The sequence below is a fragment of the Oryza glaberrima genome, chromosome 8, assembly GCF_000147395.1.
Source record: "Oryza glaberrima chromosome 8, OglaRS2, whole genome shotgun sequence".
In the NCBI taxonomy this organism is placed as follows: domain Eukaryota; kingdom Viridiplantae; phylum Streptophyta; class Magnoliopsida; order Poales; family Poaceae; genus Oryza; species Oryza glaberrima.
Genome location: NC_068333.1, coordinates 17227264 through 17248517, shown reverse-complemented (window position 1 = coordinate 17248517; position 21254 = coordinate 17227264). Strand labels below are relative to the sequence as shown.

General features: G+C 37.0%; 1 protein-coding gene across 1 annotated transcript; it reads right to left on the bottom strand.

Annotated features, from left to right (window-relative positions):
* Window positions 1-5900: 5900 nt before the first annotated feature.
* LOC127781618 (myosin-1-like) lies at window positions 5901-8568 on the bottom strand. Its single transcript, XM_052308603.1, has one exon. The coding sequence runs from the start codon at window positions 8218-8220 to the stop codon at window positions 6940-6942; it is 1281 nt and encodes a 426-aa protein (XP_052164563.1). The 5' UTR covers window positions 8221-8568; the 3' UTR covers window positions 5901-6939.
* Between the last annotated feature and the right edge of the window lie 12686 nt (window positions 8569-21254).

Below are 21254 nucleotides of genomic sequence, written 5' to 3'. Positions count from 1 at the left end.
AGGATATATAGGTGGAATGAAATGATCACTGAAAGAGAATTTTTTTTTAAGAACCAGGTTAGACATATTAAAAAACCGATTCACTAATCCAACCCATATTAATTTACTCTATCGCTAACACATGTGAGCCATCCTTAAAAGGGTAAAGAGTAGAACACCAACAATTTCATCTCATGTCAAATGGACGGATTGGATCGACCATGCCATCTTAAAAATATAAATAACTCATCTCACCTTGTCTTCAAAACACATACTTAGTGTTATTCGCTTTAATAAAAAATTGATAAATCTAGGGATTTGCTTTGGCCTCCTCTCTTTAAGCATGTCATAGGCAAATTAAAAAAAAAAACAACAACATAATTTAACAGAATTCACATTAGTTTTAACTAGCTACTCCCTTCGTCCAACCTTAAAATATAACAACTTTTATGGTTCAAATTTTACCAAAAATATAGTAATTTCTGCCCGTCCCCTCATCTTAACCATCACAACCAAGGTAATTGATATTGCGATATAAGATAGTATCAATTTTTCATGATAGTATCATAAGTTCGAGATCCTACCAAATTTTAAATTTTCATATTTTTATATAGCATTTGTAGTATATATGTTGTATAAATTGAAGCCTATAATATTGTTTTAGATAAATCTAATGGACATTTTGAAACTTGAATGAACTTATTCACATTATTTACAGTTCACTCTATTTTAATTTTGTAAGATCATAGGGATCGAGATACTATATGTGTGATCCGGTAGCATTAAAAGTACGTCTTGTAGATATAGACGTTTTTCTAATACTGTAAATGCATTTTTAAATGTCTTTACAATATATTGTAGAGCATTAAAATTCCTCATACGTAACTGTTGGTAAATTGTCTTTAGAAACAAGAGGCGTTTTAAAAAGAATATCTCTATACCGTTTAGTATTCTTTTTATAAAAAAAAATAGAGGCACTTTCTAGATGTATTAAATTATGCTACAACTATAGCAAATTAACAAGGTAAATCAATGTAGAAAACGATTAAAAAAAGCTAATTTGCTATTGCCGATTCTTGAACCCAAGACATCGATCAATACATCATTTTTATACTCTCATATCATTAGTCGTAAATATGTGTCTTGCATTAGTTAACTCTAGTTACTTAGTGTACATTAATATTAAAAAAATTGCCTCCACACAAGTTTAAATGCCTTTACACATGAGATAGATTTTAAAGCACCAAAAAAGTACCTCTACAATATAAGATTAACAGAATGTGCTAAATATCTCTAGAGCGTCTCTACAGTAAAAGTATGGTTTAAGATGCAATTTGAAAAATGGCTTTAGAAAAGTGTCTCAATGTAAGTTTTTTTTTTTGAAGTATAGGATAGTATGGAATAGATGGTAAGATCAAACACTATAAAATTAGGATACTAAGTGAGATCTATATCGCTTCGATTTAGTAAGATTATGGTATTGTAGGATATTAAGATACATATCCACATACTGACAAACCAAAGTGTGGATATTTTGGGGGAAAAAGAGTAACTCTTATAGAGCAGGAGTTGGTGTACAATTATGTTTACAATAGAATCCAATACAAGTACACGACTCTTGCTTCAAATAATAGTTAATCTTTCTCAGCGCAATTACGTGAAAAGGTGCGCTATTTTTGATAAAAAAAATAAAGTAAATTTCACAAAGCTACAAATACTTGAACCAAACTGTCGCAAAACTACATAAATATGTATCACAAAACTATAATTTTAGCACCAAAATTTTCACGGATTTAATGCATCGTATCATAAAACTACAAATGTAACAATGAAGTTATTAAAGAACTATATATTTTAGAATTTAGAACCATAACACTGTTATGTATCTAAAATTACAAAAGCTGTAGTTTTGTGATAAAATTGTTGTTAAATCTGTAGTTTTGTAAATTTGTAAATTCGTGATAAATTTGATATTAAATCTATAATTTCATTATACACTTTCTTAAATTTGTAGTTTGATGATAATTCAATAAAAGTCTCTATAGTTTTTTTAAATCTATCTATTATATACTAAAAGTCCATTAATCTTCCTACAAACACTCTCAAGCTGCCACGTGGCACTCCTACAAACGCTCCTAGGTCGCAATGTGGCATAGTCTAATCTCACCGTAGATTTTCATTTAAATTGGTGGACCCGTTATTTTATACCGTTAGATTAGATTTATACATAACGTCGATTTTCGTTTAAATTAGTAGACCCACTATTTTATACCAACAGATTAGATCTATATATATATTACCTTTCTCCGTACTGTTTGCCGAAGGAATAGAACGTACGTACGTACATACGACAACCAAAATAAAACATACATGATTAGTACTATCAAAAAGCAAATATCTACAATATAAAGTTGAAATATATTGGCCCACAAATATACACATGCAGCTGAACTAATTTTATTGTTGATTTTCACTTAAATTGAGATGGATTCATTATTTTATCTATATGTGTTATTGATTTTCAAATTAGTGGACCTGTTATTTTATACTATTAAATATGTAACACCTTTCTCATGTACATAATATTTGCCGGAAGAAAAAAAATGCACGTACTTACTATAAAGATAGAGCCAAAGTAAAACATAAGTACTTAGTACCATCTGAAAAAATCGATGGCCTTTAAAATAGAACTATCTACAATATATGAAATATATTATATGAAATATATTGCATGTAGTGTTAAACTAGATCTATAATATAAATATCAAATATCAAATCAACCATCTATAAATGTTCATCTTTTAAAATTATTTTAAAATTATATATCTAATTTGTGATCCTACAAACACTTCTAAGTCGCCATATGGAGCACTTACAAATGCTCCTAGACCACCACGTGGTAATGTATATTCTCACCCTCGATTTTCATTTAAATTGGTGCACCTGTTTAGACCATTAGATCAGATGTATACATAGTACCTGTTAAAAAAAAGTAGGATTGAAAAGGAAATAAAGTTTCGGTAGTACTGTCCGCAGCAAGAAAAAAATATTATATACTAATAGTCTACTAAACTACCTAAAAAATTCTAAGTTGCTATGCGGTGCTCCTACAAATGCTCTTAGGTCGTCATGTGGCACTATATAATCTCACTATCAATTTTTATTTAAATTGGTGGATCACGTGGCATACAAATGGCTAAGTTGAGGTGGCCCAAGTATGTTATAGTACTCTATGAGAATGTTATAGTAAATTAGGAATTAAAATTGTGCTTCATGCTGATCTTGAGGGGACACAGCTACATCGATGAGGTACCCAACTTTCAAGGTAATAGATCACCCGTTAGTGAGGCATTCATGTTTAGTTGTTATCCTATTAGTCGGTAGAAAGTGATACTTTTAGAATATTTATATATGGATTTGGAAATAAGTGAGACATCAAGACTTAGCTAAGTAGTGCATTAATGATATATTAGGCTTATTTTATTTGCACATATGCAATTTCATCTATTAATAGGTAATGAACTTTTATAATAGTGATAATGAGTTGTTACGATAAATGGAGAATTTCTATGTGATTGGAACAAAGTGTTTTTTTACTAAAAGTCCATTAAACTTCATACAAATACTCCTAAGCCGCCACATGTCACTCCTACAAATGCTTCTATACCGTCACGTGACACTTTCCTTTAAATCGGTAGACCCAATATTTTAAATTATTAGATTATTAATTTTCACCATTAAATTTTATCTTCAAAAAAAACTCTGTATGTTCCCCCCCTCCGAACACAAGTTCACGTAATACGTTTTAAAACGAAAAAAAATGCGCACATGTATGTACGTACTCCCTCTCTCCCCGTCTAACCCTCCCTTTCCATCTTTCCAATTTTCTGGCTAACAACCAAATGCATAGTATAAAAATTAATTAGATAGCTAAATAATCTCTTGGTACATATATTTTTATATAAAAATTATAATATGTAACTTGGATGTATATACCCTTAATTTCCAGGGGCGAACTCAAAAATAAAATTATCAAGACATCACTTGGACATATACCCTTTGTTTTCAGTGGTGAACCCATAAAAAGATTATCAGGACACTGCACACACAAATTATTTAATTATTGATTGATATATTAATTAATATGACATGAATTATCTATTATTATATATTAAAAGTCCATTAGATGTCCTACAAATTCTTTCAAGCTACCACATAGCTTCCTATAAACATTCCTAAATCACCATATGACGCTCTAATATACCTTAATATAAAAATTTTTGAGAAAAAGAAATCATCTTACCCAAACCAGTGGACCTTATTTTAAAATGTTAGATCTATATCTTAATAATAAAACTTATCGATCGACCAGGCCGTCAAAATCCGTATGTACAATGCACATATCCACTTCCCTCCTCACAGATGAGACGAACCCACCGGCTCTCGCCTCCTTGTTTTCCCTTACGGCAATTAAATTAACCACCGGATAAAAGAAAATCCTAAAAATTATCCCTAAAAAAGTCCACCTTAATCTTTTAATAAAAATGGTGGACTCAGTACTTAATAATTTTTTAATAAAAATGGTGGACTCATTACTTTATACTATTAGACATCTAACGACTTCTACTAACTTAATTATATCTCTCAACATATATACGAGGTCTATTTACCTATACAAATATGTAAAGCTAAATCAATCTACAAACGTACAGATAAATCCGTAAATCCGTATATGAATGAAGTTCTTTTTAATTACTATGTCCATCCTATATTGAATCCTAAAATTTTATAGGAATTAAGGAAGAATGAAAAAAATATACTAAGATTCCCCTCTCTAAATAAGACTCATTAAATATGAGGTATGTGCAGAGTTAGAAGATAGTTAGAGTACTGTTGGATAAAAATTGAATAATGGATGGTTGGATGAGACGAGTAGTATTAAAATCCTTTATATCTTAGGATAAAATTTGAATCCTTCAATTTATGGATGGAGGTAGTACAAGCAAATAGACGTATGTAATTATGTCTTTAATTAGATAAAGAAGTCATATTACCATATTTTTTAATATGAAATTTCTTAACTTAATATATCCTAAAATCTATTAATACATCTTTAGTATACAAGAAAAAGTATTACTTAAAAGTTTAAATTAAGATGCTAAAATTTTTTAAAAAAGAAACACATGTAGTATAAATGATAGTTTCATATGAACCGGATCCATTGTTGCGACATTTTTTCTTATAAATTTAAGACGACATGATTCAAGTAATTTTAGTTTACAATTTGTAACAACCCGTTCTCTAGAACAACACATCCCAGCCCATTCAACCGGCACGTCCACTTACAAATATCACCCACACTTACACTTTCGTTCTCGCTTTATGTAAAATAGTCAACACGAAAATGATATGGTTAGAAGGGCAGTGCCTTACAAGTTAGTTGCACTCTTGCTTAACTAGCAATACGGTACTACCGAAGTGCACACAACGCTTATAGACAACACATATCACATTCTTTCAATAAAACATAGGCCATATCCTAATCGAATTAGGATGTCACAGACACCCCTCAAAGGACTTGATGTCCCCGTCGGTCCAACATGTGTATAGACAAATGTCACAGACACCCCCCTTAAAGGACCTGACATCCCCGTCGGTCCAACATGCGTATAGACAAATGTCCAGAAACATGTCCCTTTTAGCACACGTCCGTACGTCCAATGATCGAAACTAACTTTCAAAACATTCCCAAATAAATTATTGATATACACATATTTAGAAGAGATTTTTTGAAAAAGAAATCATATATACATAAACATTCATAACAAAATTTTAAACACTACTAAATAAGATGCCCGCGCTTCAGCGCGGCTACCTTTCTAGTTTACTTTAAAAATAGTATATTTGTCACTGGGCACATATTATTCAATCAGTAACCTACACATAGTGAAAAATAATATACTATTATGTAGTATGTAAAGAATACACATGCAAACAAACTGCTACTACTCCCTATTTGCGTCTATACTCGTCACGAGTGGAGAAAATCACGAAGAAAGATCAGATTTTTGCTCCCTGAATGCTACTCCATGCATTTTTTAAGTGGCTTTGTGTGTGGATGCTAAGCTCGAGGAGATACGGTTGTTGGACAGTGCTGGTAGTCTAATATCCACCTTTTTATATTCCAATACTATATTAGTATTATATTACATCCATGTGAAAGTAGGTAGCCGTCTAAACCTTGAAAGATCTAAAAGGCCAAAAGAGATCTTTCTGACAAAAGACGCTCCTTTTTGTTCCGTGCTTCAGCTGCTCATGCATGTGGCCAATGAACCCTACATTAGTATATGCCCCAGAGATTAACAGCCGATGTAACATATCTTCTCTTTGCCATTTTACGCTGTCAAATCTCACCGCTAATCGCGCTAGCCAATGGGTTAGCTGACGGTGATTATTCTATATATATATGGTCAGGTAAAAATCTTGGGATTATCTTTCTACTAGAAGAAGCATGGACAGGTTGAAATGGAATTAAGCAGGAGAGCAACTATTCTGATCAGTGATCTCTCTAATCTATCTCTCTCTCTGACTCTTATCTACACCTACCAGCTTGCGTGTGACGAAAGCAAGTAGGACAGGTGAAACACTAGCACAAGGACAAGCGCACGAGCTGCTGCTAATGGAGACATACATGCAACTTCATTAATATGAAACTGTCCCCTACATGAATGTGATTAATTAACTGTAATAAGCAGTGATATACTATGATAGTATGATCTTGTTGTTTGGTTTGATCGATCTACACAAAGAGCTTATGCAAATAGGGGAATTAAACACCCAAAGGAGTAGTAGAGATTAATAAGATATTAAAGAACCAAGTGAAATTAAGCTACTAGCTAAATGAGCTTTACTACTACAAGCCAATCTGCTCTTGGAATATAATGAAGCGAGTGAATTGACCTACTCAGATGTACAAATCCACGAGTCCACGGATTGCGTTCTCATCGCCGCCGTCGCCGCCGCCGACGAAGGTGTCGGCGCTGCGGCGACGGTGACCGACGTGCTCTCCGCATTGCGCTCCAGTTGAGGCGCTGCGTGGGCCGCCGCGCCGGCGCCGGACGAGAAGGTCGTCTTCTTGCCGCCGCCGCCGACGCTCCGGGTCATGGACGCGCCCCCGACCACGCCGGACAGCTCGTCGCCGCCGTGGCCGTGGCCGCGGCTTCGTTGTTGCTGGTGCATGTGCGACCCGTCGGCGCCCATGATGCCATGCGTGAGGCCGAGGAAGCCGGCCGCCGGATCCTGCAGCCTCTGCGGCGGCGGCCGCGGGGCTAGGTCGCTGCCGGTAGCGTCGAACATGGTGTGCGCGGTGTACTTGACGTCGTCGCTGGCGCCGAGCTGGGCGCCGCCGAGGTGGCTCTGGAAGGAGAGGTAGCTGCCGCCGTGATCCTGCATCCCTAGGAGAGAGGACGACGGCGCCGACGCGAGGTGGTACCTGTCGCCGGGTGCCGCCACCGCCGCCGTGGTTGCGGCGGCGGTGGAGGTTGCAATGGCAATGTTGGACGGCGACGGCGAGGACGTGGAGGGCGAGGGGAAAGGCGGGAACGGGGAAGGGTGGTGCTTCTGCGCGAACGGGCGGAGGAGGTAGGCCGGGAGCGAGGACGGGCTCCCGCCGGCGGCGGCGGTAGCGGCGGAGCGGAGGGAGGAGGGGGCGGGGAAGAGGTGGTCGAACCGCGAGCGCGCGGGCGGCCCGGCGAAGGGCGGCGAGGGGATGCCGGTGAACTCCTGCACCATGGCGCGGAAGTTGGAGGTGTCGGTGGTCAGCACCGTCGTCGGCGCGCGCCGCGACGCCCGCGTCCGCTTCCTCGACCCCCTCGCCGGCGGCGCGCCGACCCCCTGTCCCTGCTGCGCCACCACCTGCTCGGCAGAGACCTGCACGCCGTGCGGCGACGACGACGGCGGCGGCGAGGACGACGCTCCCCCCGCTCCACCTCCACCGGGAAGCGGCGCCGTCCACTGATGCGCCGCCGCCTGAGACAAGGGCGGCAGCTGGGGCGGCGGCGACGCGAGCTCCTGCAAGCCATAAAACGAGCCAGTGCCACCACCGAACCACGACGCCGACGCCGACTGCCGCAGCAGCGCGGAGAGCGGCGACGAGTCCACGCCACCGCCGCCGCATCTGGAGTCGAGCTCGTCGTCCCCTCCACTCGACGACTGGAGACTTCCGCTGTTGCCGGAATCCATCCCACGAACCACCCCTTTCTCTCGATCTCGCCGGTGCAACTCCAAACCGCAACAACGACCACAACCTACGCCTCCCTACGAATCATCTCAACTCCACGGGATCCAACGTGAGGGAGGCGAGGCGAGAGGCAGTAGACCAGTAGTAGTAGCAGCAGCAGAAGAGGGGAGGAGAGGTTTTGATTATTCGTCCACAATCACAAGGGCCAAGGCCAACGCAAACGCAAACACAAGTTGCACCGTTTTAAGTGGCTTTTTTGTCCGGGGGAGGTGCGGTGCGTTGGTGTACGGGGGGGCGTGGAGACAGACAGCGGCCTGCAGCGCGCATGATTAGGCGCTGCGGAAAGTGGCAGGGGGGGTGGGGGGGGGGGGGGGCAGGCAGCGATCCAGAGGTTTATTCGGGGGTGGTGGAGGTGGACTGGTGGTGGCCGTGGCTGTGGCTGCCTCCTGCACGGCACGGTGAAAGGATCAGCAGCAGCGTCGTCTCTGTCGATCGATCGATCGATCGGCAGACGATGGATGGCGCTGGGGTTGGGTTGGGTTGTGTGTGTTGTTGTGCGCGTTCCAGCTGCATGCACTGCGTGCGGTGCCTGTGCTGTGTGCTTTCGAGGTTCGTTTGAATAATGGGGTGGTAAAAGGCGGAAGAGAGTTTCGGGGTTTGGGGGTGTCGACCGACTTGATTGTTGCCGGTGTAGGGTCATTGCCTCTCGACCTATGGAGGTCAGGTACGGAGTGGTATGTTTGTACGTTACAACGGTGTTTATAGCTTCAAATCTTACAGAATCTTTAACTAATGGATACAACCTGTTTTAAATGAAATGAAAAAAAGATGAATATGTCAAAAATCATAAATCTAGAGAAATAAACTGTTCTAAAATCGTTTTGATGCACTCTAATTGAGTGTAAGTATTATATAACTTACTCCCTCCGTCCCAAAAAAACGAATCTAGTACTGGATTTGACATATTATAGCACAATGAATCTAGACAGAGGTATATCTAAATTCGTAGTATTAGATTGGTTTTTTATGGAACGGAGGAAGTAAGTATTATCAAGTATAAGTGTGTTATAACTGAGTGTGAGTGCTATGTAACGAGTGTAACTGTAAATTGAATATATAAGAATACAAATCTTGATGAATGATGATGCAACATTCTACGGATAAAAAAGTGAAAGATAAAAGCCTAAAAATTTGTTGCAAGCGAAAATAGTAAAACCGTTCTTTTTATTCCGTTGGTATCGTTGGTTTTCTTAGGGAAGTGATGTGTTATCGGTTTTATTAGGAAGAGATTGGTTTGTTTATGTGAAAGGGACGGGATGGAAGGAGGACGACTATGCTTTTAAGGTAGCAGATAAATGAAACGCATTTTACTACGTTACACCATTAAACGATGTTTTATCCGTTTGTGTATATTGGGTAAGCCAAGAGGTCAGTTGCCATAGTTTTGACATTTTTTTGTTCTCCATCGTAATAAATTATAATTTGCTTCTTTTTCATTACCTGGCGCCTCCATACTTCCTTGGCTATAGCTATGCATGGCCACCACTATCCAACCACAGCAAACTATCCAGTATCCTCTTTGCATCCACCACCCTCCACCGATGGTAAGGTACTCCTCCTCGTAACGTTTGACCACTCGTCTTATTTAAAATTTTTTGAAATTATTATTTATTTTATTTGTGACTTACTTTATTATCTACAGTACTTTAAGCACAACTTTTCGTTTTTATATTTAGAAAAAGAATTTGAATAAGATGAGTGGTCATAAACAAAAACTCAAAATCCCTTATATTGTGGGACGGACGGAGAGAGTACTTATTACCAGTTCCTCAATCACATCTAGATATATGTATGTGGCTTTAACAGTTTTATAATGATCTCATAATAAAAAAATGACAACATAATAATTATGGTGATATAAGTATTGATAGGTCCGAACAGACATAAACAAATCTTGTCACTCGGTCACATGCTAGCTTCAAACAACACCATCTTAATAATCCAAAAACTCCGGTCGAGGTGTCTGATCATTTGGCGGGAGTGTTGGAGCTGCTCCTAACTTTTGGAGAAAGATTTTTGTTTTTATTTTTTTGAGAAGGGTATTTTTTACCAATATCTATATCTAACCGGATATATGCGGTATTTTTAAATTAGGAACTTAGACTATCGAACAGGGAACTTAACCCTCAAATAACCCAATCTGAAATTCGCTCCTACGGAGATTTAAATTCAGGACCTTGGGTGCTACTTAGGTCAGTGCAACCACTAAACTACATGCCGTTTCACGAGAAAGATTTTTATACATTTTAATGAACTATCTTGCGATAATAAATGATTTATGGATTAAAAAAATAATTCTTTGTATCATTAACATGGGCCAGGGCCTAGCTACATCAATTTCGGTTTCGTGTAGAGTTCTTCTTTCTCTAGAAAAGAATATCCAGGCAGAGGTATTTCCAACATTACTCTACGCCTATGTTGATTGCGGTAATTCTAAAAAAGAAAAAAGGTTGATCGCGGTCAACAGACGGCTTCGCTTGTGGTCACCAATTTACTTTTTCTTCCTTCTGGAAAATATCTTCACTAGATTCTACGGTTGGTGATCTCAGTCACCGAGTTTTCTTCTTTTTGTTTTTTTACATTGCTTTTCGATCGCAAGATATACATAGCTAGTATGTACATGCATGTAAGGGCCGGACACAGGGTATAATTACTATCCCTATTTTTTTTAAGATATGATACTGTTGATTTTTTTTAAATTTTGTTAGACTATTCATCTTTTCTAATAACTAGGAAGGTAGCCCGCGCATTCGCACGGGCATGTGTGGTACGTTAAGTTTGAGATATTTATAAAAGTGAAATATTAACCCGAGAACACCTCCCATGATTTCTCTATAAATTATTTTCGTGGCATTAATTGCTTTTATAATTTTATAACCTACTATCTTTATGTTAAATCATATTTAAGTAATATCTATAAGCAATTATTTATTATCTTCTTCATCATTTGAAAATAAGATAGTCTTACTTTATTTTTGAAAACATGTCAACTTAAGTAAAAGTAAGTTGTTTTTTAGTTGCATAGTTACTAAATGATGAATTGGATGGGACATGAAGCTCCAATAAATGTATGGGTTTATATAGCCTAATATGATTGATGTAGTTTGAGAGATGATCTATTTGTGAACATTTCATGTAGAGTTAGTGAGAGGCTCCACACAACCTAATATGAATGCAATAACGATAAAATATAATTGCGCAATAATATTTTTTAAATGTGATGTACCATAAATACACGCTTGTTTTTTTATATATAAGATCAACTGATTTAAAATGCATAGGAGTATTCCATATATGTAGCTTATGGTTGTTTTAATTATGTGGTTGGTGACTTACGGACACTCTGGAGGGTCTTTAATTGATTTTTGTTATGTACAATGATTTAGTATAACACAATACATGTTTTCAATTAATTTTCATGTTTATTTAGTGTTCATGCAAACGGTAGGGTATACCTTCAAATGATATATTTTAACTTTTATATAGCAAAATATAGCTAATGAATGTTTAATTATAAATAAAATAATAGTTATGATTGTTTTATATTATGTTAGTTAGAAAAAAAAGAAGAGGTAATAATTGTATTGGAGTGGAGAGAATGCGAGAGCCACAGTGGTATTATGAAAGACAGGATGATGGGAGGAGATTATTATTTTTAAGATAGATCAAATGTATCCTATAATTTTGAGTTATCTATTTTTATAAATATATTTAATCTTAGATCTAATTTAAAATACTTTGGGTGTTGTATTTTCTAATTAAACTACTTAGATTATTCTAATTTTAGTGTATTTTATTAATCAGAAGGTATAAAATCTATTTGATAAAATAATAATAATTTAATAATTTATTGGTTAAAAATATTCGGTCTACTTTGAATTTAAATAATATATAAAAAAAAGGAGGGTGGACACTGGCCTTGGAACACGTACGAAGGAGGTCCGTTTGTACAAAAGTGTATAGGACGGTGATTTAGTTTTATTTTTTTAACATAAATATTATTATAAATTGTGATTTCCATCTAACTAAAATAGCATGAAAATCATGAAAATAGGAGAGAAAAGGAACAGAGGGGAGGGCGTACACGAAAGGAGATCACGTACATGGAAATGTACGTATGATATCAGATCCACCATATAATTGTAAATCTAACAGCTGAAAATCTAAAATAGTGGATCTACCGGTTAATTAGAGTGCCGCATGACGGTTTAGGAATGTTTTTAGGAGTACACGTGGTGGTTTGGGAGTATTTGTCGGAAGACATGGTCAATAGTTTTTTTTTTATGTACGTGCATATGCATGTTTTCTTTTTTTTTTTTCCAAATAATAGTCTCCTATACATGCATATATACATACATATATTTTCTCCGGATGAATAGTATATATTTATTTTTCCCTCTTGCAAATACACATAGATTATATTTTCTCCAGGTGAATAGTATATATTTATTTTTCCCTCTTGCAAATACACATAGATTAGAAGAGAGGGCCGGGATTAATTACTTTAATATGATTTGATCTAATCTATTCTACACCTGTACATTCGTAAATCAATTGTTATATATTTACGTGACTACATATACAAGGGAAAGTGATGTTACGTGTGGGAGGAAGGAGGTGGAGGTGGAAAGATTTTTTAGATAAATCTAACTGCTTGAAACAATGGGTCCACCGATTTTAATAAAAACGAATGGATAGATGTTTTATTTTTTTTTAGAATTTATAGGAATTTTTTTTATTTATTAGAATGCCATGTGGCGATTTAAGAGTGTTTGTAGGATGTCATGTGGCGGTTTGAGAGCGTTTGTAAGAATAATAGATAGATAGATAGATAGATATTCAATCAAATAGACAACTACAAAGTACAGTTATTTTTATTTTAGTTAACTAAATAATTCACGACCCGGTGAACACAATTGAGGTGCAGGAGTGCTTCTCTCTTCATTAATTGTTCTTCGATTTTTCATTTCTATTTTGCGGTTTTTTCTTTCTTTCCATTTCAAATGTAAATGTACGGTTCATGAATACTCCCACCGTACTATAAAAAAACCAACTTAATATTGTATATGGTATATTATGTTCAGATTCATTATTTTAAAATGTGTCACATCCAGTTATTTATTTTTTTAAGTAGCTTTAACAATTGAATTTATGTACGTACGTTACCGCTAATTGGCCGGTTACCGCTAAGATATGGAATCTTATCTCAACCCGATCTGTCAATTCCATTTCCCATATATGCACTGTTCCTCTCATTTGGTCGGCGACGTATGAGATCTAACTTTAAATACGGTTCAAAACATACATCCATCATGCTGTACGTAAATGAACTTTAAATCTTTCAAAGGATATGATATATATTCGCTGACCTAACCTGATTACTACTCTCTCCATCCTATATAAAAATACAAACTTCTGAGTTGTTCTTTTTAAGTTTACTAGAAAAATTATCTATGCGTTATAACGGGTAAGATATTTTTTTGAATGTATATGTTATACTCCTTTCTTAGTTTTGGGCCGAAAGCCCATCCCTTTATTCTTTTTCAGCCCTAGCCCAATGTGCTGCCTCCCTCCGCTCGGCCTATCTCTCTTTGGCCCAACCCACAGGTGGAGTCATGGGTCTAGCTCACACGTCTTCAACCTCCAGAAGATGGTGCCGATGATGCCGGAGCTGATTCTCCCCAATCAAATCCGACCGAATTTTTCTTGATCTTGTATAAGTGGTTTAGGGTTTTTGATCCACTCGATCTTCTTTTTTTGTTTTTCCCAAAATCAGGGCGAAAACTTGGAATAAAAATAATTGAGGAAGCTTACCAACCGGCCATCATTGGCAGCGGTTAATGGAGATTAAATCTGGCCAATTAAAGCCCAATTAAAGGGGGAAATCATGGGGAAAATGATGAGGGAGGAGTAGAGATCGATTTTTGCAATCAATTAGAGGAGAAAATGCATGGAGAGACATATCGATGTGGCGGCGGAGCTAGGGTTTGGCCTGGCGAAGGAAAAAAGACGGTGACAAAAAACAGAAGCCCTTATCGTGTGCGAGAAAAAAAACCGCAACGAAAAAAGGACGGCAGAAAAAACCATATGAAAAGAAAGGAAAATAAAATTAAAACCAATTTAAATACATATGACGTACCAAAATTTTGGTGAAAATATTTTTAATTTTTATAATAAACATATTCAATTATTATAATAGTGTAGATGTGACTTATGTCTAGATTCAAAATCAGGTGCTGTTTTCTTTTTTAATACATGAAAACACTAAACATACATTCGCTTACCTAAGCATAGGGTAATAAAATCATTTGGACCGCCTCATCACTTAATAAATCACCCAAGGCTTGTATCTTCTCCGGTTATATATGCATCTCATTCTGATCAATGGTTTAATTTTCTGCAACTCCAACGTCTTTATTCATATCCACTTTCCCGCCAACCACTCGATCTGCGACAACGGCAGTTTGGTAGCTTCTCTGTTCTATCGATCGGAACTATTCCGGAGTTGGCAAAAGAATAGGACAGATGCAACCGAGATGGGGACATTTGTGCTTCACTGTATGTGATCTTTTGTACTATAGCTTCACTTCCAATGCATATTGGACTCGCCACATGCTATTGATATCGGGGAAAAAAAATGTTGCGGTGATTTCCTCATAAATGAACATTTCTCTTCTTTTGAGTACTGAAAAAAAATTAAGAGAACATTACCAAGGAAATATAGAAATGTAAATATGTAATAATTTTCAAAAGAAAGAAAACATTTTGCAACCTGAAGCCTGGACGTCTAAGGACGGGCCGGGAGGGAGGCAGCAACAACACCAAGAAGTAATAAGGAGGGCATAGGAGAGAGGGCAAAAGCAGGGAGGACTGTGAGGTTCGGGAAGAGGCATGTGGAGGAACAATTGTGGCTGAGAGAAGGGATGATGCGATGGATTTAGGGTGCCTAGTTTTTTATAGTAGAAATGTTTATGTTTTGGATGGCTTATTTACGTAGGACGTGTTTGGTTGCCTGCATCTAGGTTGGCTTGCATCCAACGTACAACGAGAGACGTGTTTGGTTGCTTGGCCGCGGTTGAGAGCATGTACGCGAGGGTGCAAAAAGCATCGCCGAACCAGGCCAAGAAGGAATGTGGGATTCAAGCTTCGCTCCTCAACTTGGCCTAAGCGTGGGTGCCACGAGGCAGGTGTGGGTGCAAGGGTTGTGAGTCAGCTTACCTTTCTTCCCTATTCTCGCACCTCAATTTCTCTTCCACTCTCTTTGAGCCGTCGTTGTCTGCTTCGCCTTGCGAAGTACCGCCAACTCTGAGCATGGCAGGACTCGAGCTAGGCCAGCTCTAATGGAGTCCCTTCCCTGCACTTAATAGTTGCCGCCTCCAGCCTTCTTGAGCCACCTAATCACCAAATCTGGACGCATGCGACAAGTTGCTGGTGTTAGAGGGATTGCTTGGTAACAAGGATTGGTGCAAGAGTTATATGGCTGGGGAGGTGGATGGAGCTACGTGGCTAGGGAGGGGGATGGAGGAGGAAGAAGAGAGCAACATGATGGACAAGAATGTCAAGAAGGTTGCGACCGACGCCGATGGTGAAGGGGATCAACGATAAGATCCACATAGACTTTTTCTTTGTTTCTATTTTCTGTCTTGTCCTAACTAGGTTTATTAAGGCAGTAATCTTGAATGATGGAAGCGGATAAGAAGTTTTGATTAAACACTAATCCTGTGATTGATTTAGGCATTCACTGTTCTTATTTCTCATTTCTACATGCAAGAGATTTTATGAAATTTAGTCAATTGAATATTAGGTATGTATTCATTTTCATCCATGAATCATAAGGGGTAATCTTAACCTACAAGATAAGCGGTAACCAAACTTAACCATCATGCATCCAATCAAAAAATCTCTTACATACAGTATTTGTCATATCACTAACCAAACAACATCACATATCATCCATGCTTTAATGATACGAGCAACCAAACAACCCTTTTTGCACCCACCCATCCAGGGCGGGGTCAGCCTAGATGACATGTACAAGGTAGGCTAGAGTGTTACGAGCAACCAAACATACCCTCATATGTTGTGGGCTATATGACTATGCAATCAATTTACCATAGTGGTCGGTTCCTTGTTCTGTTATAATTTTGACATCAAAATTGAAAGGAGTAGCTATATTTATGGCTTTATTTTTTTATCAAAAAATAGTCAAATTATTTTTATGTTGTAAATTACCTACACTTTCATGGTAGTTCACTGTAAATTTCAAAACTTACACTACATTGTAAGTTTTAATATTTATATTGTAATTTTTTAATACACAATGTAATTAGGATTAAAACTACTTAATTATATTTTAAAAAATGAGATTGGAGAGATGAAAGTATGATTATATATAGGAGAGAACAATCACATAGAGAAAAATTGACTGAAATTCAGCGAACAAATGTGGCGTTATAATTCTAGAAATCCTGAATTTGTATAAGTGGGATTGTACCACTTAACTCGACAGTTTTTAAAACTATATACGTAGTGCTACAAAATTTACACCATATGTTTCAGCCAACTAGCCAAAAACAGAGGTAGAAATTTTACAAACTGGAGCAGATACCAAATTTGTTCCTTTTTGGATGGTATAACTTGTAGGCGCTGCAATCTTCACATAATTGTGCGTTGACGATGCTCTTTGAGCTAGCAGTAGACGTGGCCCTCACCAAACTTTGTACAGGTGGCTCCCTACCGAATTTTCTTGTCCCCACGTGATAATTGCACGGATCAAATTGAAGGCCAGCTTCTCAAAGCGATCGCTGATTAGGGCACATTCATATCTCCGATGTTGGCCATGCATCATCATATCATAGATTAATAACTATTGCTAGGTTAAAACAAGTAAATGTAAGCTTGTAGGAAGTAAATAAGCTAAGTACTGTAACCTCCAGCTTAATTTGCATGTACTGTTCTATTTAGTACATGTTTACCTACATTGCAGGCAATTAATTAGGCAAAGTGTTAATAGCACCTCCCGACCAAACAATCTGTTGGTTTTCAAGTGCAATCTACACTGCGTACTTGCCAAGTTTTGACGTACTGTTTGTAACGGAGAGTTTTGTCTCGGTTTAATTTACAACAATAACTCTATCCTGTCCTGCTATATAAGATCAGAAACAAACATAAATAATGATACTGCATTGGCCAACGATATGATCTCTGAACAACTGAATGAAGTGTACTCCACCAACCAGTGAAGTTATATCAGCTATATATGCTGATTAATTAAATAACTCCCTAATCCACAATGCTGTATAGTACAGTATCATGTTATATCTAGCTAGTAATTAGATGGGACCTTGCAACCTCCTAATGAAAGCCATGCGATGCATGGACCCGTTTAATCACTAGTGTTCTGTGTTCAACCTGTTCATCAGATATATGTGCATTGTCAGAAGCCGTTGATGATAAATATTAATTTGTTCTATGCATCATAAGGTGATAGCTACCTTCTAACCCTCTCCACTAGCTTGGCAGGAACTGAAGGCCAGGCCCCCCCTTTTGTGGCACAATTGATGGCATCTCAATATTTATGTTTGTTCTTTAACTTTTTTAGATCAAATTTTCTGTTAATTGCGCCTTTGTAAAGGTTTGATTTGATTGCATCCATCACGCAGGAGTTAAAGATGGCTTTCAAGACATAAACATGTAAACCGCTGATGTATACCATTACTGGTTGGCTTCTCTTCTGTTGGGTAAATTGTTTGCAGTAGGACTTCGACAGCTATCCATGATCATATTCTGCAGCAAATCGCTCTCGCCACTGCAGAAATTTGTTGAACTGGATTGACATATAGATACAATCGTTTAGTATGGCATTGTACTAGTGATGAGAAGATAAAGAGAGGGCATATTTTACTCTACATGTTTTATATCAAAGATGTTTTGATTTTGTTATATCAAATTTCTTTTAACTTTGACCAAATCTATAAAAAAACAGCAACATTTTTAACACAAAACAAATATAATATCAAAATATATTCAATATTAAATTTAATAAAATCAATTTGTATTGTATATTTATAAATTGCTTTATATAATATGAAACAGATGGAACAGTTTGAGAAGCCAGAAATCGTACTCATAGCTGCTGGGCCTGCTGGGAAGGCCTTTTTCGGTTGCAGCTTATAATATGTATACATATAACCGGAACAATTAAAATTATTTTAGGGAAAAACTGTTTGTCCTTCTACTCTTTTGTGGTCCAAAAGGATAGGCTAAAGAAAAACAGAAAGCAACACAAAATCCGCTAAATCAATTCTAAAAATAAGTTTCAAACTTCAGCAATGGCCGCAACTGGTTTTATTAATTGAGAATACTATATACCTTAGTACCTAAGGTGGTTAGATATATATATTCACTTGTTTTTTCATGTACAATGGACTATTATGAGTTGAAGATTGACAACTGCGTTAGAACAACCCATTTCTTTAGTTCCAAACATAAATAGCGTTTTCATTTTTTTTATAGAAACACCTCTGGTTGTGTTTGCATCATTTTTTTAATGATGAAAGCTTTATCGATATAAGATAATTACATCACAATGATATAATTACTCCAAGACAACTTCTAGCCTTTCACGATTTGCATGACTTTACACCCGGATTTACTCATTGGTGGTCAAATCCTGATCTCCAAAGTTATGTATATTCGGTTGTTGTGTCTGCCCGTTCATCCATATAACCTGATTAAAAAGAAGTAAAATAATTTTCAAGGAATATATGTCCTTATATATCTTTTATATATTGATAACTCAACAATTAAAATCGATACAAAATAACTCCTCACATGTTTTGAACATGTTTTGAGAGTGGTTTTTGTTGATGTGACTCATTGATTTGGTCTATTGAGACTATAGAATTTTTTTTAGTTTTTTCTCCTTATCACTTATATGTGGGCTACATGTCTACATGTCTATTTTAATTGCTCCAATGATTTGACTGGCGCTACCACATGGATGCCATATTAGTGAAAACAACTCTTAAAACAATAAGAAGGCCACAACGCGTGCGCTGTCTGCCACCCCGGCTTGGCTAGAATGCTGACTTATCGGTTGGGCTACAGCGAGGAGGGGGAAGGTAAAAAGGAGGTACCCATTGCATTCTTTTTATTTTTAACTAGATATTCATTGACACGTGGGTCCCGTAGGTTTTTTCCGACATTAAGTGCCACATCAATGCCATATAGGTGCCACGTCAGTTAAAACCACCAGCTAAATTGTCTTAGTATATTATTTGCACTGGTTTTAAAAATTGAAGGACACGTCATATCTGATTTTACGGTTGGACGAATTTAAGACAGCCACAAATTAGTGAACGAAAAGTGAACTTATTCCCAGACATTCATCGAACGCAGCGGAGGAAATCACACCGTCACACGAGCAGATGGGCCTGTGCGTAGATCTGCCGTGAAAAATTTTGCGCCAGGCAGGCTGATCAAGTGCCGGGCCGGACGTTTGGGGTCAGGCCCAGTGGTTTAGGCTAGCCTAATACTATTAGATTGTTTTGTACTGTCCCGGCCGGCCATCAGAATTTTGACTAAGGCCGTGTTTAGTTATTTTTCAAAAAAAAAATTTAAGTATACGCACACATTTAAAATATTAAACGTAAAGTAATAATAAAACAAATTACATATTCTACATGTAATCTACCAGACGAATCTATTAAGCCTAATTAATCCGTCATTAGCAAATATTTACTGTAGCACCACATTGTCAAATCATGACGTAATTAGGCTCAACAGATTCATCTTGCAATTTATATGCAAACTGTGCAATTGATTTTTTTCGTTCATATTTAATGCTATATGCATGTGTCCAAACATTTGATGTGACGGAATGTTTGAAAGTTTGAAGGTAACTAAACACAGCCTTAAATCTAACTTATTTACAATCTATACTGTGAATACATGATCAACCATTAGGTAGTTTTACTTTCCATGATATCGTACATTTTCACAAGCTACGTACTTTTTGCCATCAGATATAGTTTGACCCTCCCGCACATATTTATGTATTTAAATTAGGCCACCTTTACATTGGACATTCCTGTCATTTAATAATACGGACGGTAGATTATAAATTATTATGGATTGTTATGCGCACGTTTTCTAAACTCCTAAATGGTACCTTTATTGTAAATAAATTCTTCACTATTACTTCTTAGACAAGTTTTTAAAATCAACATATAAACTTTTTATATCTAATTCTTTCGTTAGTTTTCTTGAAAAATCAACTCAGTATTAATTATCCATCATTCGTCATCTATCGAGACAGTATAGTACATGGATTTTTCAAGGTTTTCTTCAACACAATAAAATACAACGTACTGTATGTCTGAAGTTCCACGGAAATATATAAAAAATACATGCATTTTTTTATTCAAATTGTATGCATGTCTAGAATATTGCAAAACGTTTTGTTTGCTTTGTCTTATATTAATTCCTCCACAATTATTATAAGGAATAAAAAATCAGTCATGTATGAACCATGCATAATTATGATGTGCCACATTTACAAGTACTAGCTAGCCATACGCACTAAAAGGATTCACTTGTCGATCAACTAAAAATATCAGTTTGATCGAGTCCGTATGAACCATGCAATTTTGTGAGGTTGTACGTAGCAGTAATTCTCAGTTGTCATATAGCCCCTGTTTAAATGTTTAGTTCCAAAGTTTTTTTTTTCAAACTTTCAACTTTCCATCACATCAAAGTACAAACCTTTCATACACACAACTTTTCTATCACATCGTACCAATTTCAACCAAACTTTCAAACTTTAGCGTGAACTAAACACAGCCATATACCACCTTTCAATCAAACTACGTGTCCCCATCACGTGTCATTTTCGTTCCAGCCTAACATTCGTGCGCATGTGGAGGTTTTTGTAATGATTAAGAGAACCCCCCAAAGGAATTAATGTTTGTTCTAA

Bases quoted from the DNA above. Each gene is read 5' to 3' on its own strand.
- LOC127781618 (XM_052308603.1), bottom strand. From the start codon at position 8,220: ATGGATTCCGGCAACAGCGGAAGTCTCCAGTCGTCGAGTGGAGGGGAC.